The sequence below is a fragment of the Poromitra crassiceps genome (genome assembly GCF_964638095.1).
Source record: "Poromitra crassiceps genome assembly, chromosome: 10".
Classification (NCBI taxonomy): domain Eukaryota; kingdom Metazoa; phylum Chordata; class Actinopteri; order Beryciformes; family Melamphaidae; genus Poromitra; species Poromitra crassiceps.
This window is the reverse complement of record NC_139631.1, coordinates 16,368,132-16,387,983: the sequence shown is the minus strand read 5'-3', so window position 1 is coordinate 16,387,983 and position 19,852 is coordinate 16,368,132. Positions and strand designations below refer to the sequence as shown.

Sequence of the window (19,852 nt, the reverse complement as noted above, 5' to 3'; positions counted from 1 at the left end):
TTGTGACAAATGCATTTCTACATTCTGTGCTTCCTTTTCTTTACAGTAAATGGAGCAGTGGCTGATTGAAACATGTACTGTAGGTGAGGAGAGGAAAGGAGAGGAGGATATGAGAACTTCCTCAAACTGTTTGCAGTTTCGCCTGTGGGATACGCTGGTGGTCGCTCCTGTTTCAAAAAGAGAAGCTGCTGTTCTGCATTTCACCTGACAAGAAATGCCCCAACAACATTTACTTGAACTGGCACAATGACGTATGGCACAGGTAGGCTGAATAGACTGAAGGTAACATCACCATTTGAGAGGTTTGCAACACAGTAAAGTAACCATATACTTCAAATTATCTATTGTACCACAGTACTAAAAAGATATGAGTAAGAGAATAAGGGATATGATACAGTATATGACATATATGATATAAAGTATGATAAAACATCATCTTTCATTTCATAACAAAACAAAAAGCCAGACACTATCTCATATTCCTCCAGTTTCTCTTCTTTCAACAAAGCTTCTGCAATGCACAGAAACAATGCTTTCTTGTGAGTCATAACAGACACATGGAAGCCTTTGTCTGGGACACCCACTGTGTCCTTCACTGCTGTTTGATCACAACCTAAAAGACAGAAGGGGAGAGGTGATTTCTCTTCCTCTTCCTCTCCTTTGTACGAGAAGCACGAGGAGAACGAGAAGCTTTCTGAAACACAGCAGTCCTCTCTGACTCGCTCAGTGAAGATTCCAGACAGTGAGAAATGTTATAGTTGAATTAACATTCAACTCCATAATAAAACCACAGGGAAGTTTACAAGCTGCAGCATCCTTTGCACATGTTCACTCTTTCCACTTTCCCTTTTATTTACCGGAATAATGTTTAGGTACCCAACATTACACATCGCACAATACACACACTGCCAGCTTCCCAGCTTGAACCAACACACTCACAGACCCCAAAATATCACAAACATCTACACTTGGCTTAGAATGAAAATATAATAATAATAATAATAATAATAATAATAATAATAATAATAATAATAATAATAATAATAATAATAATAATAATAATAAAGGTAATAATAATAATAATAATAATAATAATAATAATAATAATAATAATAATAATAATAATAAAAACATAAAGACACAATTTAATTCTTTCAAAATCACAGTTTATTTCAGGTCAACAGATTTGATTATTTCTTGCACTGTGAGTAACTCAAGCGGGCTTGAGTCAAGCCTTTTCTTTTCCATCAAAACAACATTGTTACTCCCAATAAATCAGATGTTTATTTGGCTAAAAAGTCTCACAATCAAAAAGCAAAACAATTGACACAATAGTATGTTTGAGTTTGATACATAGCTTTAAACAAAGAAAGAAAAAAAACACATGGACAACACATTTGGAATCACACAAATATAAATGGCATGAGTTATCATTGCAAAAATATTTATTAGAAAATTGGGAAATATTAAATATTTGTATTTTTAAAATGCTTGCATTTTATTTACAACATAGTTTTTTCACAATCACACGTTTCCCCCCCAAAAAAACTCCACACCTTACATGAATTTTCTGTCAATGTCGAATATCTAATATCAATATCTAATCAGTGTCTGATATGTACATTATGCTTCACAGCTTTTCATTTGAGTCGCTTTGCTGTTTCTCTCCTCTGTTACAGAATGTGCTACGTCGCTCCTTCCTTCAGATCACTAGAATATAAAAGACCTCCACACTTGCCTCCCTCGTCCAGGGAGTGTCTCCTGAACTTCCTCTCCCTTTCCCTGTCACAACATAATCAGCATTCCCCAATCCCTCCATCTTCTTATTCTCCTTCTTCTCCTTCTCCTTCTTCACTCTGGGGCTCAGCTGGGTCTTCCAGTTCACCTGGGCATGAGCGATGCCCTCTTTCACCTGACTCTAACCTGCTGCGTTTCCTCTCGGCTACAGGATGCTTCTTATTGACGTCTGATTCAGCAGACCAGTCATCCCCCTCCTGTTTCATTTGCTCTGCCTCCTCTTGCTCTTGGTGATCGGTCTGATCTCCCAGTTCTGAATCAGAATCATAGTCATATAACTGTCTGTCACCTGTCTCATGGTGATACACCTGGTCACCTAGCTCTGAGTCAGATTCATAGACCCGCTCAGGTGTCTCCCCTGACTGCAGCAGGCACATCTGGGCGGCTGTGGCATCTACGTAGCGTCCGCCTGCTGCTGCTTCGCTCTCGTACATTTGCTCACCCGGGCGGCGCACCTGTTCACCTGATGTGTCATGCTGGTACACCTGTTTCTGTGGCTCAGGTGGGAAGCCCTGCCCTCCTTCTTCCAGCTCTCGGGTGTACTGGTCCTCGCCCGCTGCTTCGTGTTGGTCCACCTCGTGTTGGTCCACCTCGGGGCTGAACTGGCTCCTCCTGTAAAAGCTCTCCTCGTCCTCCTCCTGACACGAGCTTCCCGGCACGCTCTCGCCGTCAGACTGGGAGAAACGGAGACTGGGCAGCCCTGGTGGCTTCTGGGAAAGGTCAAAAGGCTCCTTTTGGCTGAAGTGGGTGAGGAGACCCAGAGGGGTCGACAGGCAGAATCGTCCCCTTCGCCTAAACACTGGCATGAGAGAAATAAGCATTAATACTGTAGGCAACAAAATGACATCTATAAATAAATGCTAACTATTTGATGAGTGCAGACTAAGACAAACTTTTGATTTGCATCCTTACATCTCTCATCCAGCCCGCTGTCCATGACGCCATGTTTGACCTTCATGTGTCTGGTGAGGTTTCCCTTCAGGGTGAACTTGCTGGGACAGTAAAGGCATTTGAAGGGTTTGCTGTCTGAGTGGAGATGCATATGGCCCATGAGGTTATGCATCCTGTTGAACTCCTTCCCACAAAGCTGAAAAACAGAGGGATTGTTTTCCTTATAGCTTAGCCAAAGCTTTTCAATATGATACCTTTGATTTGCGGATTTATTATTATTATTATTATTATTATTATTATTATTATTATTATTATTATTATTATTATTATTATTATTATTATTATTATTATTATTATTATTATTATAGTGATTTATCAATAGTCAAATGAGAAAAAGCATCAACACTTTGTCCACATGCATTTTCCCAAATATTGATTTTTTTTTTAGTACTGTATACAACACATTCGGAATATCAAATTCTTTGAAACTCTGCAACATCCCATTCTGTAGTAAACACTATTTAAAGACACACAAACAATAGGCCGACATCATTCACTTATTAAAGTTCCCTCTCTGCCAAAGAACTATTTTCAAAGATGACTAATTCTGTCAGTATGCAGAGCTGGAGCAACACGTAATCATGAATGAATGTGCAGCCGTCCACATTGAGAAACACGCCCCCTCTCTCCCTGTTTTCCTCTCTTCCTCCCTGTCTCTTCCCCCCCTCTCGCTCTCTCACTCACTCACTGACACACACACACACAGACGTACACACACATGCACACATGCGCAAGCGCACGCACACACACACGCACACGCACACGCACACGCACACGCACACGCACACGCACACGCACACACACACACACACACACACACACGCACACACACACACACACACACACACACACACACACACACACACAAAGGAGGGAGTGAGAGAGGAAGCCACATGGAGACAGGGCCAGGAGGAGAACAGGGAAGGGCAACTCCTGCGCTGTCCTTCCTCTGCATTCTTTTTTATTAGGGTGGTCCTTTCCTCCAGGAGGAGAGAGGGACTGTAAACTGTCCAAGAGGACCGTGAGAAAACAGGAAGCTCCCTCCAGCAGCAGAGAAAGCGAGATGAAAATCTATTTGTGGGCCCTGTTCTCGGGGGAGGCTGGGGGCCATTGTTAGAGAGAGGCAGTATGTGCGGCGATATCCTTCCTATGGACAAGGAGGCTACCGCTGCCAAAAGCCTCTCTGCTATCTGGTCATCGTCTCAGTCCTCTTACAAAACACCAAGGTCACACAGACACTCCAAAAAAAATTGAGAAACCCTTTTTATAGCAACTACCACTAAATATTGTTGTTTGGCAAAAATCTGACTGGTGCAACAACTATCAATATCCAAGTATTGGTTCATTATGCACACAACAATAACAAATGCAGTATCTGCAGTTATAGCATGAAGCCATTTGGAGCACGCTATTATCCAAACGCCCTACAGTGGCATGAGTGAGTGCATAATGTATCATCTGCAGACCCCACACTCCCAGAGGAACTAATGCAGACACCGTTAGTGCCGTCATGCCATGCTCAACGCACAGATCTGCAGGATCAGTAGATCCACAGCACAGACCCACCTTGCATTTATAGGGCTTGCTGTCCGAGTGGACGATCATGTGGGCCTTGAGCGTTTGTTTTTGCACAAAGCTCTTGAAGCACATGTGGCACTGGTAGGCCCTGATGTTGGTGTGGATCAGGACGTGGCGCTTCATGTTGGCCAACAGGGTGAACTCACGACCACAGATACGACACTTGTGTTCCTTCACCCCCTGAGAGAAAGAGAGAACGTGCGAGTGGTAGTGTGAGAAAAGACATTCAAATTGAAAGTTTTAATAGTCCTTGAAAGTTTCAGAGTGCGTGCTTTAAATTCACCTTCCCTTTGCCAAAATGGCTTTGCGACTTCCGCCAAAACAACATATTAGGCCGGTGTCCAAAAGTTCTCAGCAGTCCTTGCTATCTATAATGTGAATGAGGTTCTGAGGGCCTAATGGAAATGGTTTGGAGATGGCAGCCAAACTGACAACCCAAAAATCCTTTCCCATTCCCCTGCTTGCAACCATTGTCAGAGAGAAAAAAAGACAAAATGCTGCATCTTTTCTATATCTAATGAAACCTACTTTGTGGGTGAGCGTGTGCTGTTTCAGGTGGTGTGACTGGATGAACTCCATCCCACACTCACTGCAGATGTAGGGCCTGATGTCTTTGTGTTTCATCATGTGGTTCTGGAGCTGGCTGGGGTACTGGAATGTCTTTTGGCACTCTGCACACCTGCAGAAATAACAGGTATGACCTCCAGATAGAGCCAAATATAGAACTCAAATGTTGTCTGCATAATGTGTCCTGGAAAATATCAGATGGAGCTCACCTGTAGAGAGTAGGGCCGCGATGGGTCGTCAGGTGCCTCTTCAGCTGAGCCAGCGTGGGGAAGTCCAGGCCGCACTCCACACACACGTTCTCCTGGCCTTTCTCATGCTTCAGCTCATGGGCCCGAAGCTCACTGGGGTAAGCAAAGCCTCGCCCACACACACTACAGCTGGAGAAGAGGGACAAGAGGATCAAACACTGGCTATAATAGTCTGTAAATTAGGTGTTCAATGCAAGCGCACATACACTATATTCAGACATAAGAACCCAGGCAGTCTGTAGTTCCACAGAGAACTTACCTGTATGGCTTCACATCACTGTGCTGCATCATGTGTCTCTTCAGATGGCTGGTTTGGGTGAAGGCCTTGTGGCACACCTGGCACTTGTGGGGCCGCATGCCCTGGTGGGTGAGCAGGTGTGTGTGCAGGTGGCTCAGCTGCTTGAACAGCTTGCCGCACAGGTGGCATCCGTGCGGCTTGATCCCACTGTGGCCCAGGATGTGCGTGACCAGGTTGTACTTGGAGGTGTAGGACTTCTCGCACATACGGCACTTCCATCGCTTCTGGTCGCCGCCCACGTCGACGTAATAGCTGTCGTCGACGTGGATGTTGAGACCCAGCTTCTCAGCGCTGGTCATCCCGCCTCGAGGAGCGCCGTCAGGGCCGCGGCGGCTGGGCCGTAGGGCCTCTCTGGGGTAGAAAGCACCCGGAGAGAGGTGCATGATGGGCCCGGCCATGAAGAAGGGGTATGGGAGCAGGCTGGGGTGGAGAGGGGGAAAGTAGGGATGGTGCAGGAAGAGAGGAGATGGAGGCCACACGGGGGAAGGACTGAGCGGCTCTTGTTTCACCTGCACAGGTAGGGTCATACCTGCCGGCTCACACCTGGACAGAGATCTGTGATGCGGCTGCAGTCTGTTTAGGTCGATCATACCAGGGATGGGCTTTGGAGATGAGGAGGGAATGGAGCGAGCAGGGAGGGAGAAGGAGAGGTGGGGGAGGTCCACCGTCTTCTTCCTGCTGCCCTCCTCTGCCTCTCCTGCTCCTCTGTCTGGAGATTCACTTCCTTGGGCATCCACTTTGAAAGGAGTTCTTTTGCGTTTTTGGGATCCCTCCTTTTGTGTATAATGTTCGCCCTTGGGGCTAAGCATGGGGAAGAGAGCAGGAGGGCTGAATGCACTGTAGGTGTCTCTGGCGGGGGATATGTAGGTGTCTCTGGCAGGGGAGATGTTGGGGTATCTGAGAGGGGAGAATTTTGAGGGTTTGATATAAAGTGGAGACGGGCTCAGGTAGAAGCTGTGCTGAGACGCCGGCCTTAGCTCATCTCGGAGCAGCGGACTCCTCGCTGGTGAGAAATTCATCGTGTCTGTCTCCATATTCTTCCTGCATTAGAGAGAGAAAAAGAAGTAGCATTTGTCTCTGAACGAGTTGCCTAATAAAATCTCCCAAATGATAAACAGTCTCAAAAGTGGAAACATCACATGGAAAATGTATCAAAAGTGCATGCAACTACTTTTTTCTTCTGCTTTTGAGTGATGATGTGAAACAGTTTCTCAGAGATTTTCCCGTACTTCTGCCGCGAGACTGTCACTGGGTACACCTCACATGCACACCTCTGTGTTCAACCTGAAACCTTTCACTTCTCCCTTTCGCATAGATCTCCTTTCTCCGAACCTCCTCTGCTGAAATCAGGAACTTAGCTGTGACATGTTCACCTGTACCTCCCACTCACTTTTCGCTTCTCCATCTCTTTCTCTCTGTTCTGTTCATCTTTTTGCATTGATAGCTGATGGGCACTTCCCTTTTTGCCTTCCACTGATAGTGATGAGCTACTGTATGTGCAGGATATAATCTGAATTAAAGGTTAAATATTGGCACACAATGGAGGAGCAACAGCATACTGCTGTTAAGATGTTATACGATTTCAAATAACAGTTACTATGTGTATCCTATCCGAGGGATCAGCCGAGCAGCATTTTGGTAAACAAACCGTGTCACTGGGTGGCAACGGCAATGGAACCCTATGGAGCCTGAGTTTGAGCGTCTGACTCTAGCCGGCTGACCGTGTTTACAATGCATATATTGCATATATTATGCATATACGACATGCATATATTATACATCAACTCTTGAGCTAATTCTGCTCTCACTCAGAATGTCAAAGTATAAGCGATGTGATGTATACTTTTTGAGATATTAACGTTTGTTTGGCACAACTCATACTAGTTAATTGTCACAGGGTTACGCATTTTTGGGTGGCAGTGACGTCACGCTGATTCGTCCTACATGTATAGTGTAGATATATGCGAAAGACAGAGATGATGGGCATTGATAGAGAGATGGAGGTGATACTCAGACAGCAACTGTCTCACTTCTGCATCACAATCAAAAATAGAGCAAAATTATCTTGTAAATATATATTCTATTTGTTGTGCATTTTCCATATAGCATGACCTTGAGTTCTAGTATACTGGTATACTGTTAAAACGATGATGACAGAGAGGTTTGTTTGTTTCTTTCTTTCTTTCTTTCTTTATTATTTAACCCCCCCCCCCCCCCCCCCCCCACCTGAGTGTGAACAACTGTAGCATGACTCAATTTCCCCTCGGGGATCAATAAAGTGATTCTGATTTTGATGATGATGATAAGATGAGAACAGTCAAACTTCTTCTTCTTCTTTTTACAAATTACAGATTACAGACAAATACAAAGTTACATCAACTTGATTCACAACAAAACGTTGTGTTGTGTATGCCAAACCAAGCAGTATCATACACTTTTTAAATTACAGTTGAAAATGAATTAGAAATATCTGCTCATTTCAATACTATACTTAACTGAAGCAGACACTAAAGGTATCCTAATATTTTGATATAAATGATCAATGTATTGAAATCATAAACCATTTTTCATCTGTGAGTGATATTTAGAATGGAAACTTTTCCAGAGATTTTTAAGCACCCCCCCCCCCCACACACACTTTACTTTTACTTCTGTGGATAACACACTGTTCTTTTAGATCCCCCTTCATCTCCCCAGAGCTTAATTTTCCTCACCATGCATTCCAAACAATCCATTAAAACACCCAGCTGAAGCCCCTCCTCACCCGTATGCCAGTCAGTGCCATCTAAGTGTGTGTGTGTGTGTGCGCGTGTGCGCTGTGTAAGATTGCAGCAAAGTGTGTGTGTGTGTGAGTGAGTGTAACTTACCAGTGCAGTGTGGCTCTGTGCTGCTGCTGCTGCTGCTGCTGCTGTTGTACCTGTTCTGCGTTCTCCCTCTTCTATTCGCCGTGGCATGCAGCTCTGCTGACAATGAGCCGCCCATCCGCGGACAGCATTTGATGTGACTTAAGAAAGAGAACAGGAACAGTCACTTTGTTCTCATTTTTCAGATGAGTACCTTCGGAGAGAAGGAAGGAAGGGAGGGGAGAGGAAGTCAACAAGCCTAGTGCCTTCCTGCAGAAAAATAAGGAAACACTAGATAGACATCTCCGTTTCTCTATGAAATAGGGATTTACACTGCTTCAGGAAGAACTACGGGTGGCAAGATTTGATGTTTAACAAGAAGAACGAGGCATTTAGTGTGTTTAACAGTTGTAAAGTGTCATGCAATGAAGGGAGATGTTCTCAGTCTGTGAAGACCATCTTTTTGTCATTTTCCAGCTCAGAGAAATGTCTGTTGTTTACAACTGAAGCCAGACTGATTTCATATTTCAAATGAATACAAAGAAATATGTTTTAAAATTAAAGGTGAAAATATAATGTTAATAAGTCAGTAAATACATGGGCTGAAAGTATGGGATTCAAATATCTCAGTCATGTATGGTTCTATTTCATTTTCATTTTATTCGGCTTATTTGGCAGGGACAGTGTGCATGTACATTAATCATTCTGAGTAAAGAACAAAGAGATGCCTTGCACCAGATTATAGCTTCAAGCTAATTTACATCTGTAGTCCCTGATAGGGCACCATAAAACAAAATACATACAGTCAAACATGGGGCACCATAAAAATGCCGAAGGAAATCAACAGAAATGCTGATAATTCAGCGGGCAACAACAAATCACAAACAACCGGGCGCCACATGAAGCAAAAACAGCAGAAACTAAGATCTACAGAGGCCATTTGAGCACAAGGTCAAGTGGCCTCATCATACAAACAATGTCGAAATACAGTAAAATACAATAAAATAAGATAAGATGTGTGATTAGTGGGTGCAGAGCTGTGCAGCTTTCAGGTGTCTTTTCAAATTAGTTTTGAAAGAACTGAAAGAGCTGCTGCTCCTCACGTGGTCAGGCAGTGCGTTCCACTGATTTAAGGCTTTAACAGAGAAAGCAGATTGTCCAAATACAGTGCGACGAAATGGTATGGAGCAGTCTCGAGTGGAGGATATTCTTGTGGCTCTGATAGAATTTGCTGAGCGAGCTTTCTAGGGAAAGGTCAGCCTGTCCATAAGTTCATGTCTATCATACCTTTGCACTGATTTTAGAGATGAAATGGAAGTAACTGATTCTGATTCTGATTCTGATAACAATTGAGAGCAAACAACGTGGCATTACCAAAAGCACATACAGTAGATTGTCTAATATCCTTAGATTGTCTATACTTTTTGTCCGTATATTTCATGCATGAATGAACTGACAAAACACAGACAATACTAGACTCATGATATAGTGTAATATTATTTAATGTGGATAGATTGTTAATTTCATGGTATTTCTTACAAGCATGACAGATAAATCCATAGACGAATGGGTGAAATGTGGAAACACGGCCACTAGGGCGCAAGAGTGGCCCATTGCCGAAAGGACATTTGTTTGTCTTGGTGAGGCTCTAGTCTTCTAGTGTCACACTACACAGTGGACTGGACTGTATGAAAGCTTGTCATATTTCATCTTACTTCCCTAATTAGTCTTCATATCGTCATAGGCTGGCTGTGGTTATGTGCCAGTGGTTAGGTATCAGATATAAATAAACTCACAGTTTTAACTGCCTGTTCGGTGAGGTGGCAGGGAGAAAATCAAGAGGGAGCGGAAGTAAATGAGCTCATCTTATTGAAAGGTGAAACTGTCTTTAATTGGTTGTGGCCCGTCATTAGCTGTGTTAATTAGCATGTAAGACCAATTAACCTAAAGACCTGGACAATGTGTGTGTCAATTCCTATGAGGAATTAAGAAATGGGAAATTAGTAGAGGTGTGTGTGTGTGTGTGTGTGTGTGTGTGTGTGTGTGTGTGTGTGTGTGTGTGTGTGTGTGTGTGTGTGCGTGCGTGCGTGCGTGCGTGCGTGCGTGCGTGCGTGCGTGCGTGCGTGCGTGCATGGGTGTGTGTGTGTGTGTGTGTGTGTGTGTGTGTGCGTGCGTGCGTGCGTGCGTGCGTGCGTGCGTGCGTGCGTGCGTGAGTGTGTGTGTGTGTGTGTGTGTGTGTGCGTGCATGCGTGCGTGCGTGCGTGCGTGCGTGCGTGCGTGAGTGTGTGTGTGTGTGTGTGTGTGTGTGTGTGTGTGTGTGTGTGTGCGTGCGTGCGTGCGTGCGTGCGTGCGTGCGTGCGTGCATGGGTGTGTGTGTGTGTGTGTGTGTGTGTGTGTGTGTGTGTGCGTGCGTGCGTGCGTGCGTGCGTGCGTGCGTGCGTGAGTGTGTGTGTGTGTGTGTGTGTGTGTGTGCGTGCGTGCGTGCGTGCGTGCGTGCGTGCGTGCGTGCGTGCGTGCGTGCGTGCGTGCGTGAGTGTGTGTGTGTGTGTGTGTGTGTGTGTGTGTGTGTGTGTGTGTGCGTGCGTGCGTGCGTGCGTGCGTGCGTGCGTGCGTGCGTGCGTGCGTGCGTGCGTGAGTGTGTGTGGGTGTGTGTGAGCACCTGTCAAAGCATGTAGCTGTGAGAGTAAGACTGGGTCCATGCTTTTTCCATTATTCTGTTTGTCTACAAAACATCCACGCTCAAGTACAGGCAGGGCATCATGGTTGTATTACATGATACTATCTGTTTGGGTTCAAATGAGTCTTTCTCACCTGTTTTGTTCCCTTTGGCCCATCTTTCCTGAAGGTGATCATCATGCCCTACACACCCTAATAATGCTACTACTAGACTATGGCTTTGAATGACTTCAACTCCCCCATCAACTCCCCCATCGTCTTCTTGACCACCACATGACGTTCTCGCCTCTCCAACATGCACGGTCACGGACCAGCAGCCATCCTCTAATCATTCTCAATAGCGAGACAGGAGCCAGGCCGCTGAACCGCCTGACCTTTTGACCCCGCCTGTCCAGAGGCCAGCTTCATCAATGGAGGTGACAGTAACTGAGACCGGCTCGTTAAGAGTCTCTAAGTGGCTTTTGGGTTTCTGTGTCACTCTCAAATGAAGGCTTGAGAGTATATAAAGGGTGTCGGTGGCACCAAGAAGAGACAACGGGACAAGCATCTGGGACCTCCTGAAGCAAACACTTGAATCCTACTGTACATCAAACGATTAACAGCAAGTGAGTAGATTTTGCTTTGTGCATATCTGTCCAGCTTAACATTTTGACTTTTCATCTTATGTGTGCAGGTACTTTATCAAACTGTTTTGTTCTTCTCACCTCCTGTCCATCTTTGTCTCACTCTATGTAGAAATGAGCGGAGCTGCTGTCTCTCTGTGCCTACTTGTCCTCCTGTCTGTATGTTCGGCCTGCTACATCTCTAACTGCCCTATCGGAGGGAAGAGATCCATCATGGACGCCCCATTACGCAAGGTCAGCTGCCTTTATCGCTCTCTAACATAGATCTCCTTTATCAAGAAGTATAGTCAACTCACACGCTGGGGGGCGTCCGTCCGGGTAGTGTAGCGGTAGATCCCGTGTCTACCAACATGAGGGTTGGCAGGTTCGCGCCCGCGTGTTACCTCCGGATTAGTCAGGCGTCCATACCGGCACGATTGGCTGTGTCTGTGGGTGGGAAAGACGGATTAGGGGTATGTAACCTGGTCGCTCCACTAGCGCCTCCTCTGGTCACTCGGGGCGTCTGTTCAGGGCGGAAGGGAACTGGTGTGAATAGGGGCATCCTCCCATGTGCTACGTCCTGTGGGTGAAGCTCTCCGCTGTCAGGTGAAAAGAAGCGGCTGGCAACTGCGCATGTGTCGGAGGAAGCGTGGTGCTAGTCTACAGCTCTCCCCAGGTCATCAGAGGGTGGAGCACCGACCGGGGCAGCAGGGGGAAATTGGCCAAATACAATTGGGGAGAAAATGGGGGGATGAATCAGAAGAAAAAAATCACTCCATGACAAGTTATAGGCAGGTATGCAAGATCAGCAAACTCATGTCCCAGGATTGCTGAATTCAAAAAGCGGCTTCTCTAATCTGAACACAATCAATTAATCAATTATAACTGACATGTAGTTGGTTGCTATCAAATATTGTGTTGAAATGTGGTGACATTACAGTCAGAATAACCACCTGTCTCCTCCTCCAGTGCATGGCCTGTGGGCCCGGGGACAGGGGTCGCTGCTTCGGCCCCAGTATCTGCTGTGGGGAGAGTCTGGGCTGCCTGCTGGGCTCCCCAGAAACAGCTCACTGTGTGGAGGAGAACTACCTGCTCACCCCCTGCCAGGCCGGAGGGAGAGCCTGTGGATCTGAGGGAGGACGCTGTGCTGCTGCAGGACTTTGCTGTGATGCAGGTGAGGCAGTCTGCAAGCACTGGCGTATGTTACTACTTCAGTTAGTATTGCTCTGATATGGTTCATGAAAAAGTTACTTCCTATTATTTTTGTGTGCTTCTTTGATATCTCTATGAGATCTGCAAGGGTATTTCTCCTAAGGGCTAATCTAATCTAAATCTAAAATCTAATCTAATCTAATCTAATCTAATCTAATTTAATCTAATATATAGGACCCCTAATTTAGTACACGTTAGGGCCACGGACCCCAATTTGATGACATTTTGTCTCTCTGACCCAAATCTGAGAATATGTTTTATTGTCAGATATGATTTTGTCCAGAGTTCCATGACTTTCTGTATGTAGTTCTGTAGGTGGAGAGATACATGTAACAGTGGAACTATGACCAAAATCCCCGGACCCCACGTGGAAAACTATTGGTGCAGTACAGGGGATCTAAGAAATAACTCCTACTGTTTGCTTTTCAAAATCCTAGAAAGCTGCACCACAGACCAATCCTGTGTCACCGAGGAGGAAGGCGAGGATCAAGCCAGCCAATCCGAAGGCAGCGATGCTGGTGACATCATCCTCAGGCTCCTGCACCTGGCCAGCCATACTTTTCCTCATCGAATTCACCAATGAGCTGCCTCTGAGTCCAGGGTGCAGGGATGGAGTGCGACTCGTTCTAGTTCAAATAGCTGTATTTCTTCGTTCGTCCCACCTAATCATCACTTGGCTCATTTTTGCTCTATCACCTGGCAACCTCAATAAATGGGACCCTGAGGATGTTTGTTAATATATTTTTATGTATGTAAATAGGGATGAATACTGACAATGGTGTGTATCATCCAGATATCTGTGTGACGGAATAAAGTTTGAGAGAATATAAAATGCCTCTGTCTATAAAATGTGTCTTTTTCTCAGAGTTCCTGATGAGAACAACTGGTATATATATATTATACATATATTCCCATGATGTCACATGCATTTCCTACCAATAGGGTGTTTTACAATACACACAGCTCAGTGGCTGACTGTGTTTATCATCTGATTGTAATTACCGGATCTGTTAATTTATTGCAATCATCTGTTATTTTCCTACCAAAATGGCCATGTGATGATGTAACACGCTGTGAATAGCATGGCGCTTTCAAACTTCTATAACATGAATTGTGAATTATTATTGAGAATCAATTAAATGTACGTGCATTTTTCAAATGTATTTAATATATACAGTAAATGCTGTATTAGCATAAATCTTATCAGTTTGCAGTAGAAAACTATATTCCTCTATCATCAAATGTACAAAGCCCACAAGTATCTTTATCTCCTTTCAGATGTTCAGCTTTGCATAAGGAAACACTGTCTGGAACCCACAGTGGTACATTTTACCCACATTATGTCATTGTGTTTTTACCTTTGAACTTAGCCAGATTGGTTAATTGTCCTGGCACACTATCTGCTATCGTTATAATGAGCGGTAGCCACCTTTGAACTCCAACTATCTCCATTACTGCCATCACCTGAGTTGTAACATCACCCGAGTTGTAAACCATGATGTACTTCAGGAGGAAACTGTATGGGAGGGAACTCCTACTCACTGCATTCTACGTACTGTATTGCTACTGTAGTTGATAAAATATTGGCATAAATGTAAATCCTAAACATCCAGTTCCACTTATAGTGTATAAGAAATCATACTGTATGAGCATCAGTATTATGGTATCAGATACAGTACACCATCATCTAATAATAATGATCATCTTTCTTTCTTTGATGTTTTTGATTTATTTTTTGTTTAACACAGACTGTTCCTGTGGTGCCCTCTTAGCGTTGCCATATTTAAATAAAACAAAGAGAGATGTTTTCCCTGATGCCCTGATCAGTTAAAGGTTAACTTGGAAAAAGTCCTGTGACCAACTTGGCACTCAAACTCACATCCGGCACAGATAGATCAAACTAAAACAAATACAAACAGCAGCAATGAGACACAGAGATGTAGAAGTAGACTTGACTGTGCCAGAATAGTGTAGTCAAAGAGTATTGAAGAAATGGAATGGAAATGGAAGTTGTTTGGTTCAGTGAACTAGTGGAAGATAACAGCTCAGACGTCCCAAAACGTGTGAGCCACAGTCAGTTCAAACTAATGAGAGTTCATCAATACAAACCCTATTGTATTCCCCAAAGCGGAAATATTTTAGAGGGCAGGAAAGGAGGGGAAGAGAGGATGGAATTAGCAAGAGGAAAGAGGGAAGGAAAGGAGGATGGAAGGAGGGAGAGCAGAAGGAGCAGGGAGGGAAGGAAGAAGGAGGGAGGGAGGGAGGGAGGGAGGGAGGGAGGGAGAAAGCAGTAGGCTGAACTAAAGACCCTGTAAAGTCAAAAACAAAAACAAAAAAGTTTTTCTTCTTGTTCCTTCAGTTTGACATTTGAGCTTCATTATGCAGAATGATGTGTGCGCAGACTTTGACACTAGAAGGCTGTTGGTCATCTGCTGAAACTGGAAAGTTTCTCCATGTTCATTGAAAATCCCATAGACTCTTTTCACGGGGGCCATTTTGTGTCAAAAAGGGATGCACAAAATGCCCCCCCGTGAAAAGGGTCAATTTCCTACAAGCATTTGTGATGCAATGACCCTCCCACTCTCCTGGCCCTGTCTTGCAGGAGCAGTGTTGGGGTCGTTAGGCTGATTGGGGGCACCTGGGCCCGGTTTACTCCTTGGGCTTTAGAAGACCTTCAGAGCATTTCTGTCTCTCTCCCTCCTCACTGATGCAACTTTTGTTCCATTGTCTGTTTAATGTTTGTGTTGTCTTGTTAATTTCCATTAGTAAATAAATAAAAATAAATTGTTTTAACCTTTATTTGGCCAAAGTGAAAGAACAGAACAAAAGGTGCATCGTGACGAGGGAGAGAGACTGAATGGTCTAAAAGTCTTCTTAAGCCCAGTCAGTGAGTGCACCGGGGCCAGGTGCACCCAATCAGCCTAACGACCCCAACACCAGGTTCCTGCAAGACAGGGGTAGGAGAGTGGGAGGGTCATCACAGTGACATCACAAATAAAATTTGGTTAGGAATCAAATAGACCCTTTTCACGGGGGCCATTTTGTGTCAAAAAGGCAAGGTAAACAGGTGCAAGCAAAACACTAATGAGGGTTTCCAACTTACACTCATGGAAGTTGAAACCCTCATTAGTGCTTTGCTTGCACCTGTGTTTATGGTGCCTTTTCGACACAAAATGGCCCCCGTGAAAAGGGTCTTTAGACTACGCACCCATTCACAGGAACCGTTTTGAGGTGGTAAAGCAGGAAGTAAAGCAGGTGTAATCAATACATTAATGAGGGCCCCGGCACTGGAACACCTAAATGGAATGGAACCATCATTAATGGTATTGGTTACATCTGCTTTACTTCCTGCGTTACCACTTCAAAACGGTTGCTGTCTATTCTGGTCCAATTTTCATCTGGGATGTGGAAACTTGAAGCCTCCAGTGCACATACCCTTGAGAATGGACTTTACAGTGAAGTAGGACACATCTTGTCCAGCAGGAAAACTTTTGAGATTAAATTTGCATATTCATAGACTTAATGAGGGAGAAGGAGTAGATGTTAATAGCAATTGATATGATTAATGATTAAAATATACTACAATGTCTTCAGGATAATGTAACTTTTCTTTTGTGGGAAACAGACACAAATTATTATTGAAAGTAGAGTATATTATAGACATCTTAAAACATGACTTTAGGGGGTAGTTAGCGTATGATAGTGACAGAAAAAGACTGTGCAGGAATTGGACCCCAATATTGACTCAGTGTGCCGATGTTGTCACTTGGCAATACAGGACTTGTAGTAGTTTTCCCCCTCTGGGATAAAGGTTGCCTGACTTTAGTCATGCTCTATCTGTGTTATCTGCTTGGCTCAGTCTTGTAGGCTCTACTTTGAGCTCTGCTGAATGAAGTGGGCGGGAACTACCTTAATTGGAGACACCTGTGGGTAATGAGTGTCTTGTTGGAGTGTGGGAGTATAAAACAGGCAGACAAGTGAGCTTGTTTTACCTTCACACTCTGCTGTCACCATGTCTTTCTCTGGAAAATACCAGCTGGAGTCTCAGGAGAACTTTGAGCCTTTCATGAAGGCCATTGGTAAGATTTCTGCCTGTTGCGTGAGCTTCATACTTCCATTGACTGGGAAGAGGTCATATTCACATTATCTGTTCTGAAGTGCAGGTGGAATTGGCATGTCTATTTTTTTGAGTGACAAATAAGTTTATTCTATTTCTTTGTTGGGTTTGGGGGGATGAAACAATGCTTTTAAATGAAATTTGGTGACTTCTCTAGCATTAGCACTGGTGCTTATGTTTTAATGCACTGAGATGCAGCAGGCTCTTTAGCTGTTGGCCTTGGAAGTAAAACCACTTGCATGCAATGTAAAAAAAACTAATTTGCTGTACAAGAGGATTTCCATTAGAGGGTCACAATGGAAATAAGCATTTGGCTTTATTGTGTACTTAATCCTCGGCATGTGTTAATGTATGTAAACTGTCTTCATTTGAAGCTTTTTTATGTGGATTTTACATTGTGTCAAATCTTCTACTACTACTACAATGCATGCATCGCAATTCCACATCAATCCTGTCTTATCTGTGAATCAAGTGTTGTCTCAACTGACATCTATCTGTGTCCTATAGGTCTCCCTGATGAACTCATCCAGAAGGGCAAAGACATCAAGAGCACCTCTGAGATTGAGGAGACTGGTGACAACTTCAAAGTGACAGTCACCACTGGCTCAAAGGTCCTCATCAATTCCTTCACCATCGGACAGGAGACTGAGCTGGAGACTGTCACTGGAGAGAAGGCCATGGTAAGTGTCTTCTCTTCTCTCCCAGCCCCCCCCACACACGCACTACTACTGTGGTCTGATGTAGTTTGAATGTTTTCCCACTCTGGGGTATAGGTTTCATGAAAGGGGCTCTTTAAGAAGCTGACTTGAGGGTTTTAAAGTGGATGCAGCTCTGTTATGGGAATCAGGAATGGGTTTCCTACATATTTCAGTATGTACTTAATTCGACTGCGACTCAGTTGTCAGCTGCAGTAGAAATGTGTGACACTAACATGAACTGAAGCTGATGGCACATGTGGTGTGCGCTCTAACCTTGTGTTTCCACCTTAAGGGAGTAGTCATGCGTGACGGCAACAAACTGAAGGTCTCTCTGAAGGGGATTGAGTCAGTCACAGAACTGGTGGATGGGAGCACACTTATCAATGTAAGTATGTTAACAATGCCGGTCAATCTAAACCAACAAGTCTGCTTTTGAGATTTCAAAAGCCCTGCTAACGCTGCCTTTTCCCCCCTTTTCAGACGATGACTCTGGGTGGCATTGTATACAAGAGGATAAACAAACGCATGTGAATATCTGCACTTGGGATAATAAAATTTGTAAAAGGAATTTTGAGTGTTCAGGATTTTGTTTTTCAAGCCAAGTTTGGAGTGGCTCTCAACTGGACTAGTGGTCAGTTTTGCAGATGTATGGATGGAAAGTTATTGTACTCCGTGGATGCCGGGCTAATCTTTGAAGATGGTATTATGAAACTGGAAGACATGAGGCATCCATTGGTACCAGCCATGACATGCTGGCTAAATAACACTTCCAAGTTAGGCTAAGTTTTGGCTACGGGGGAAAAACTGTCATGGCCATTTTCAAATGCGGGTACGAAGTGATGGGCAAAAAGGCATGTGTATTTAGCAAATGGTTGTAACAGGAAGACTAGGGACAAACTTAGACCGTGCAGGCAGTGCGATTGCACTGGAGCCCCTGGAGAGGGCAGGCCCATCAACGTATTTGCAGAGAATGGGCCCCTGCAAATGATGCAAAATTGCCACCCACCGGTGTTCAAATACAAACACACTAGCTCTAAAGCGGTGCTATATGCCCTGGCAAAGCCATGTCATGGGTGTTTTTGGTAAATGGTCAGCAATCTCTAACAAAATGACATGCTTATTCAACATGTTAGTCTGGTCATTTCAGAACCACAGTGAATTAGACAGCTCCGCATGTATGTCCTGTCAAAATTGCACTGGGGCCTGTCAGGACTAGCCTAAACCACTGAGGAAGACTAATACCAAAATGTTTGCCTACCTTGGGTTGTGAAATGTCAGCATTGGCCCATGGGACTGTTTAGTACTTCAGCACATCATTTATCCCTCAGTTCAGCTGTTAATCGCCTTCTGTGAGGGCTTTCGACTTACATGCAGCATTTCTAAATTACTTACGTTAACCTCAGAACATTGACCATGTTTAGCATAGATATCTGACATAACATTATATAAATAACAACTCAAGGAAAGCATATAGGTCAGTTGTCATGTCTATGCAACTGAAGCGATATAACTACATCAGACTTTGATTTTAGGAGACATTTATTCCGCCACTTCGAGGCTTCAGTCGGTTACTAGTTTAGGCGAAGTGATGTCTGATGACTCGCCCTAGACTGCCTCTGATTGGTGGTTGGGTTTCTTATACAGTAAGGGTAAGCCAATCGGCGCAAAGTAAAAAAAAAAAAAGTGACATCTCAAGACTATTCTACAGTTTAAACCATGGGGATATAAATGTCATAATACACAAATACAAGCTATGAAAGTGTATTCTAACAAATTGCATACATTTTTTTCTGTCCAGCAAATTACAAAATACAATATTAAAATACTGCCCCTCTGTGTACCCATGAGTCTCCCCATTACATTATTCCCACTTTATGCTAATCCCATGCAGTTTTGGAAAGTTATTTTGCATGCAGTATAAATGTTTTGAATATTTCATAGCCTTGGAATTGCATAAATTGGGTATGACTGGAAAGCTGAGACTGTGGATTCTATGAGCCAAATTTATGATGGTCGGGTAGCAATTTCATTGTATTGAGACAGTTTTTCAGAACTTAACCCCACTGTATAAAGTGCCCTAAATGTGATCTATAGGATAATTACAGCCTCATGAAACTTTACTGCAAAAGTCTGATCAATGAGAGAGAAAAGAAAAGTACACATAAGTTTGACTTTTGAGACTTTTTTTTTTTTTTACTTTTGCAACTGGGTATCCCGGTTATGGCATCAATAGGACCTGCGTTGTGTTGACAGCGACCCATGTTT

General features: G+C 44.0%; 3 protein-coding genes across 3 annotated transcripts; 2 read left to right on the top strand and 1 right to left on the bottom strand.

Moving 5' to 3' along the window:
* Nucleotides 1-1,251: 1,251 nt before the first annotated feature.
* Nucleotides 1,252-8,360, bottom strand: znf366 (zinc finger protein 366). The gene is made up of 7 exons (XM_083644953.1): nt 8,307-8,360; nt 5,401-6,480; nt 5,103-5,270; nt 4,855-5,005; nt 4,315-4,506; nt 2,710-2,884; nt 1,252-2,596 (listed from the first exon to the last, which is right to left on the bottom strand). Exons 2-7 carry the CDS (start codon nt 6,471-6,473, stop codon nt 1,824-1,826), a joined length of 2,532 nt encoding a protein of 843 aa, XP_083501079.1. The 5' UTR covers nt 6,474-6,480; nt 8,307-8,360; the 3' UTR covers nt 1,252-1,823.
* A 3,335-nt stretch (nt 8,361-11,695) lies between these two features.
* LOC310784023 (isotocin-neurophysin IT 1-like) lies at nt 11,696-13,355 on the top strand (the record flags this gene model as incomplete). The annotated part of the gene is made up of 3 exons (XM_083644980.1): nt 11,696-11,815; nt 12,530-12,734; nt 13,210-13,355. 3 exons carry the CDS (start codon nt 11,696-11,698, stop codon nt 13,353-13,355), a joined length of 471 nt encoding a protein of 156 aa, XP_083501106.1.
* A 3,429-nt stretch (nt 13,356-16,784) lies between these two features.
* Nucleotides 16,785-18,118, top strand: LOC310784025 (fatty acid-binding protein, liver-type-like; the record flags this gene model as incomplete). Its single annotated transcript, XM_083644982.1, has 4 exons — nt 16,785-16,851; nt 17,397-17,569; nt 17,880-17,972; nt 18,068-18,118. 4 exons carry the CDS (start codon nt 16,785-16,787, stop codon nt 18,116-18,118), a joined length of 384 nt encoding a protein of 127 aa, XP_083501108.1.
* Between the last annotated feature and the right edge of the window lie 1,734 nt (nt 18,119-19,852).

Coding starts and splice junctions, on each gene's coding strand:
- znf366 (XM_083644953.1), bottom strand. CDS start 6,473: ATGGAGACAGACACGATGAATTTCTCACCAGCGAGGAGTCCGCTGCTC. Junction 5,271..5,400: donor AGTGATGTGAAGCCATACAG/GTAAGTTCTCTG, acceptor CCTCTTCTCCAG/CTGTAGTGTGTGTGGGCGAG. Junction 5,006..5,102: donor CGCGGCCCTACTCTCTACAG/GTGAGCTCCATC, acceptor TTATTTCTGCAG/GTGTGCAGAGTGCCAAAAGA.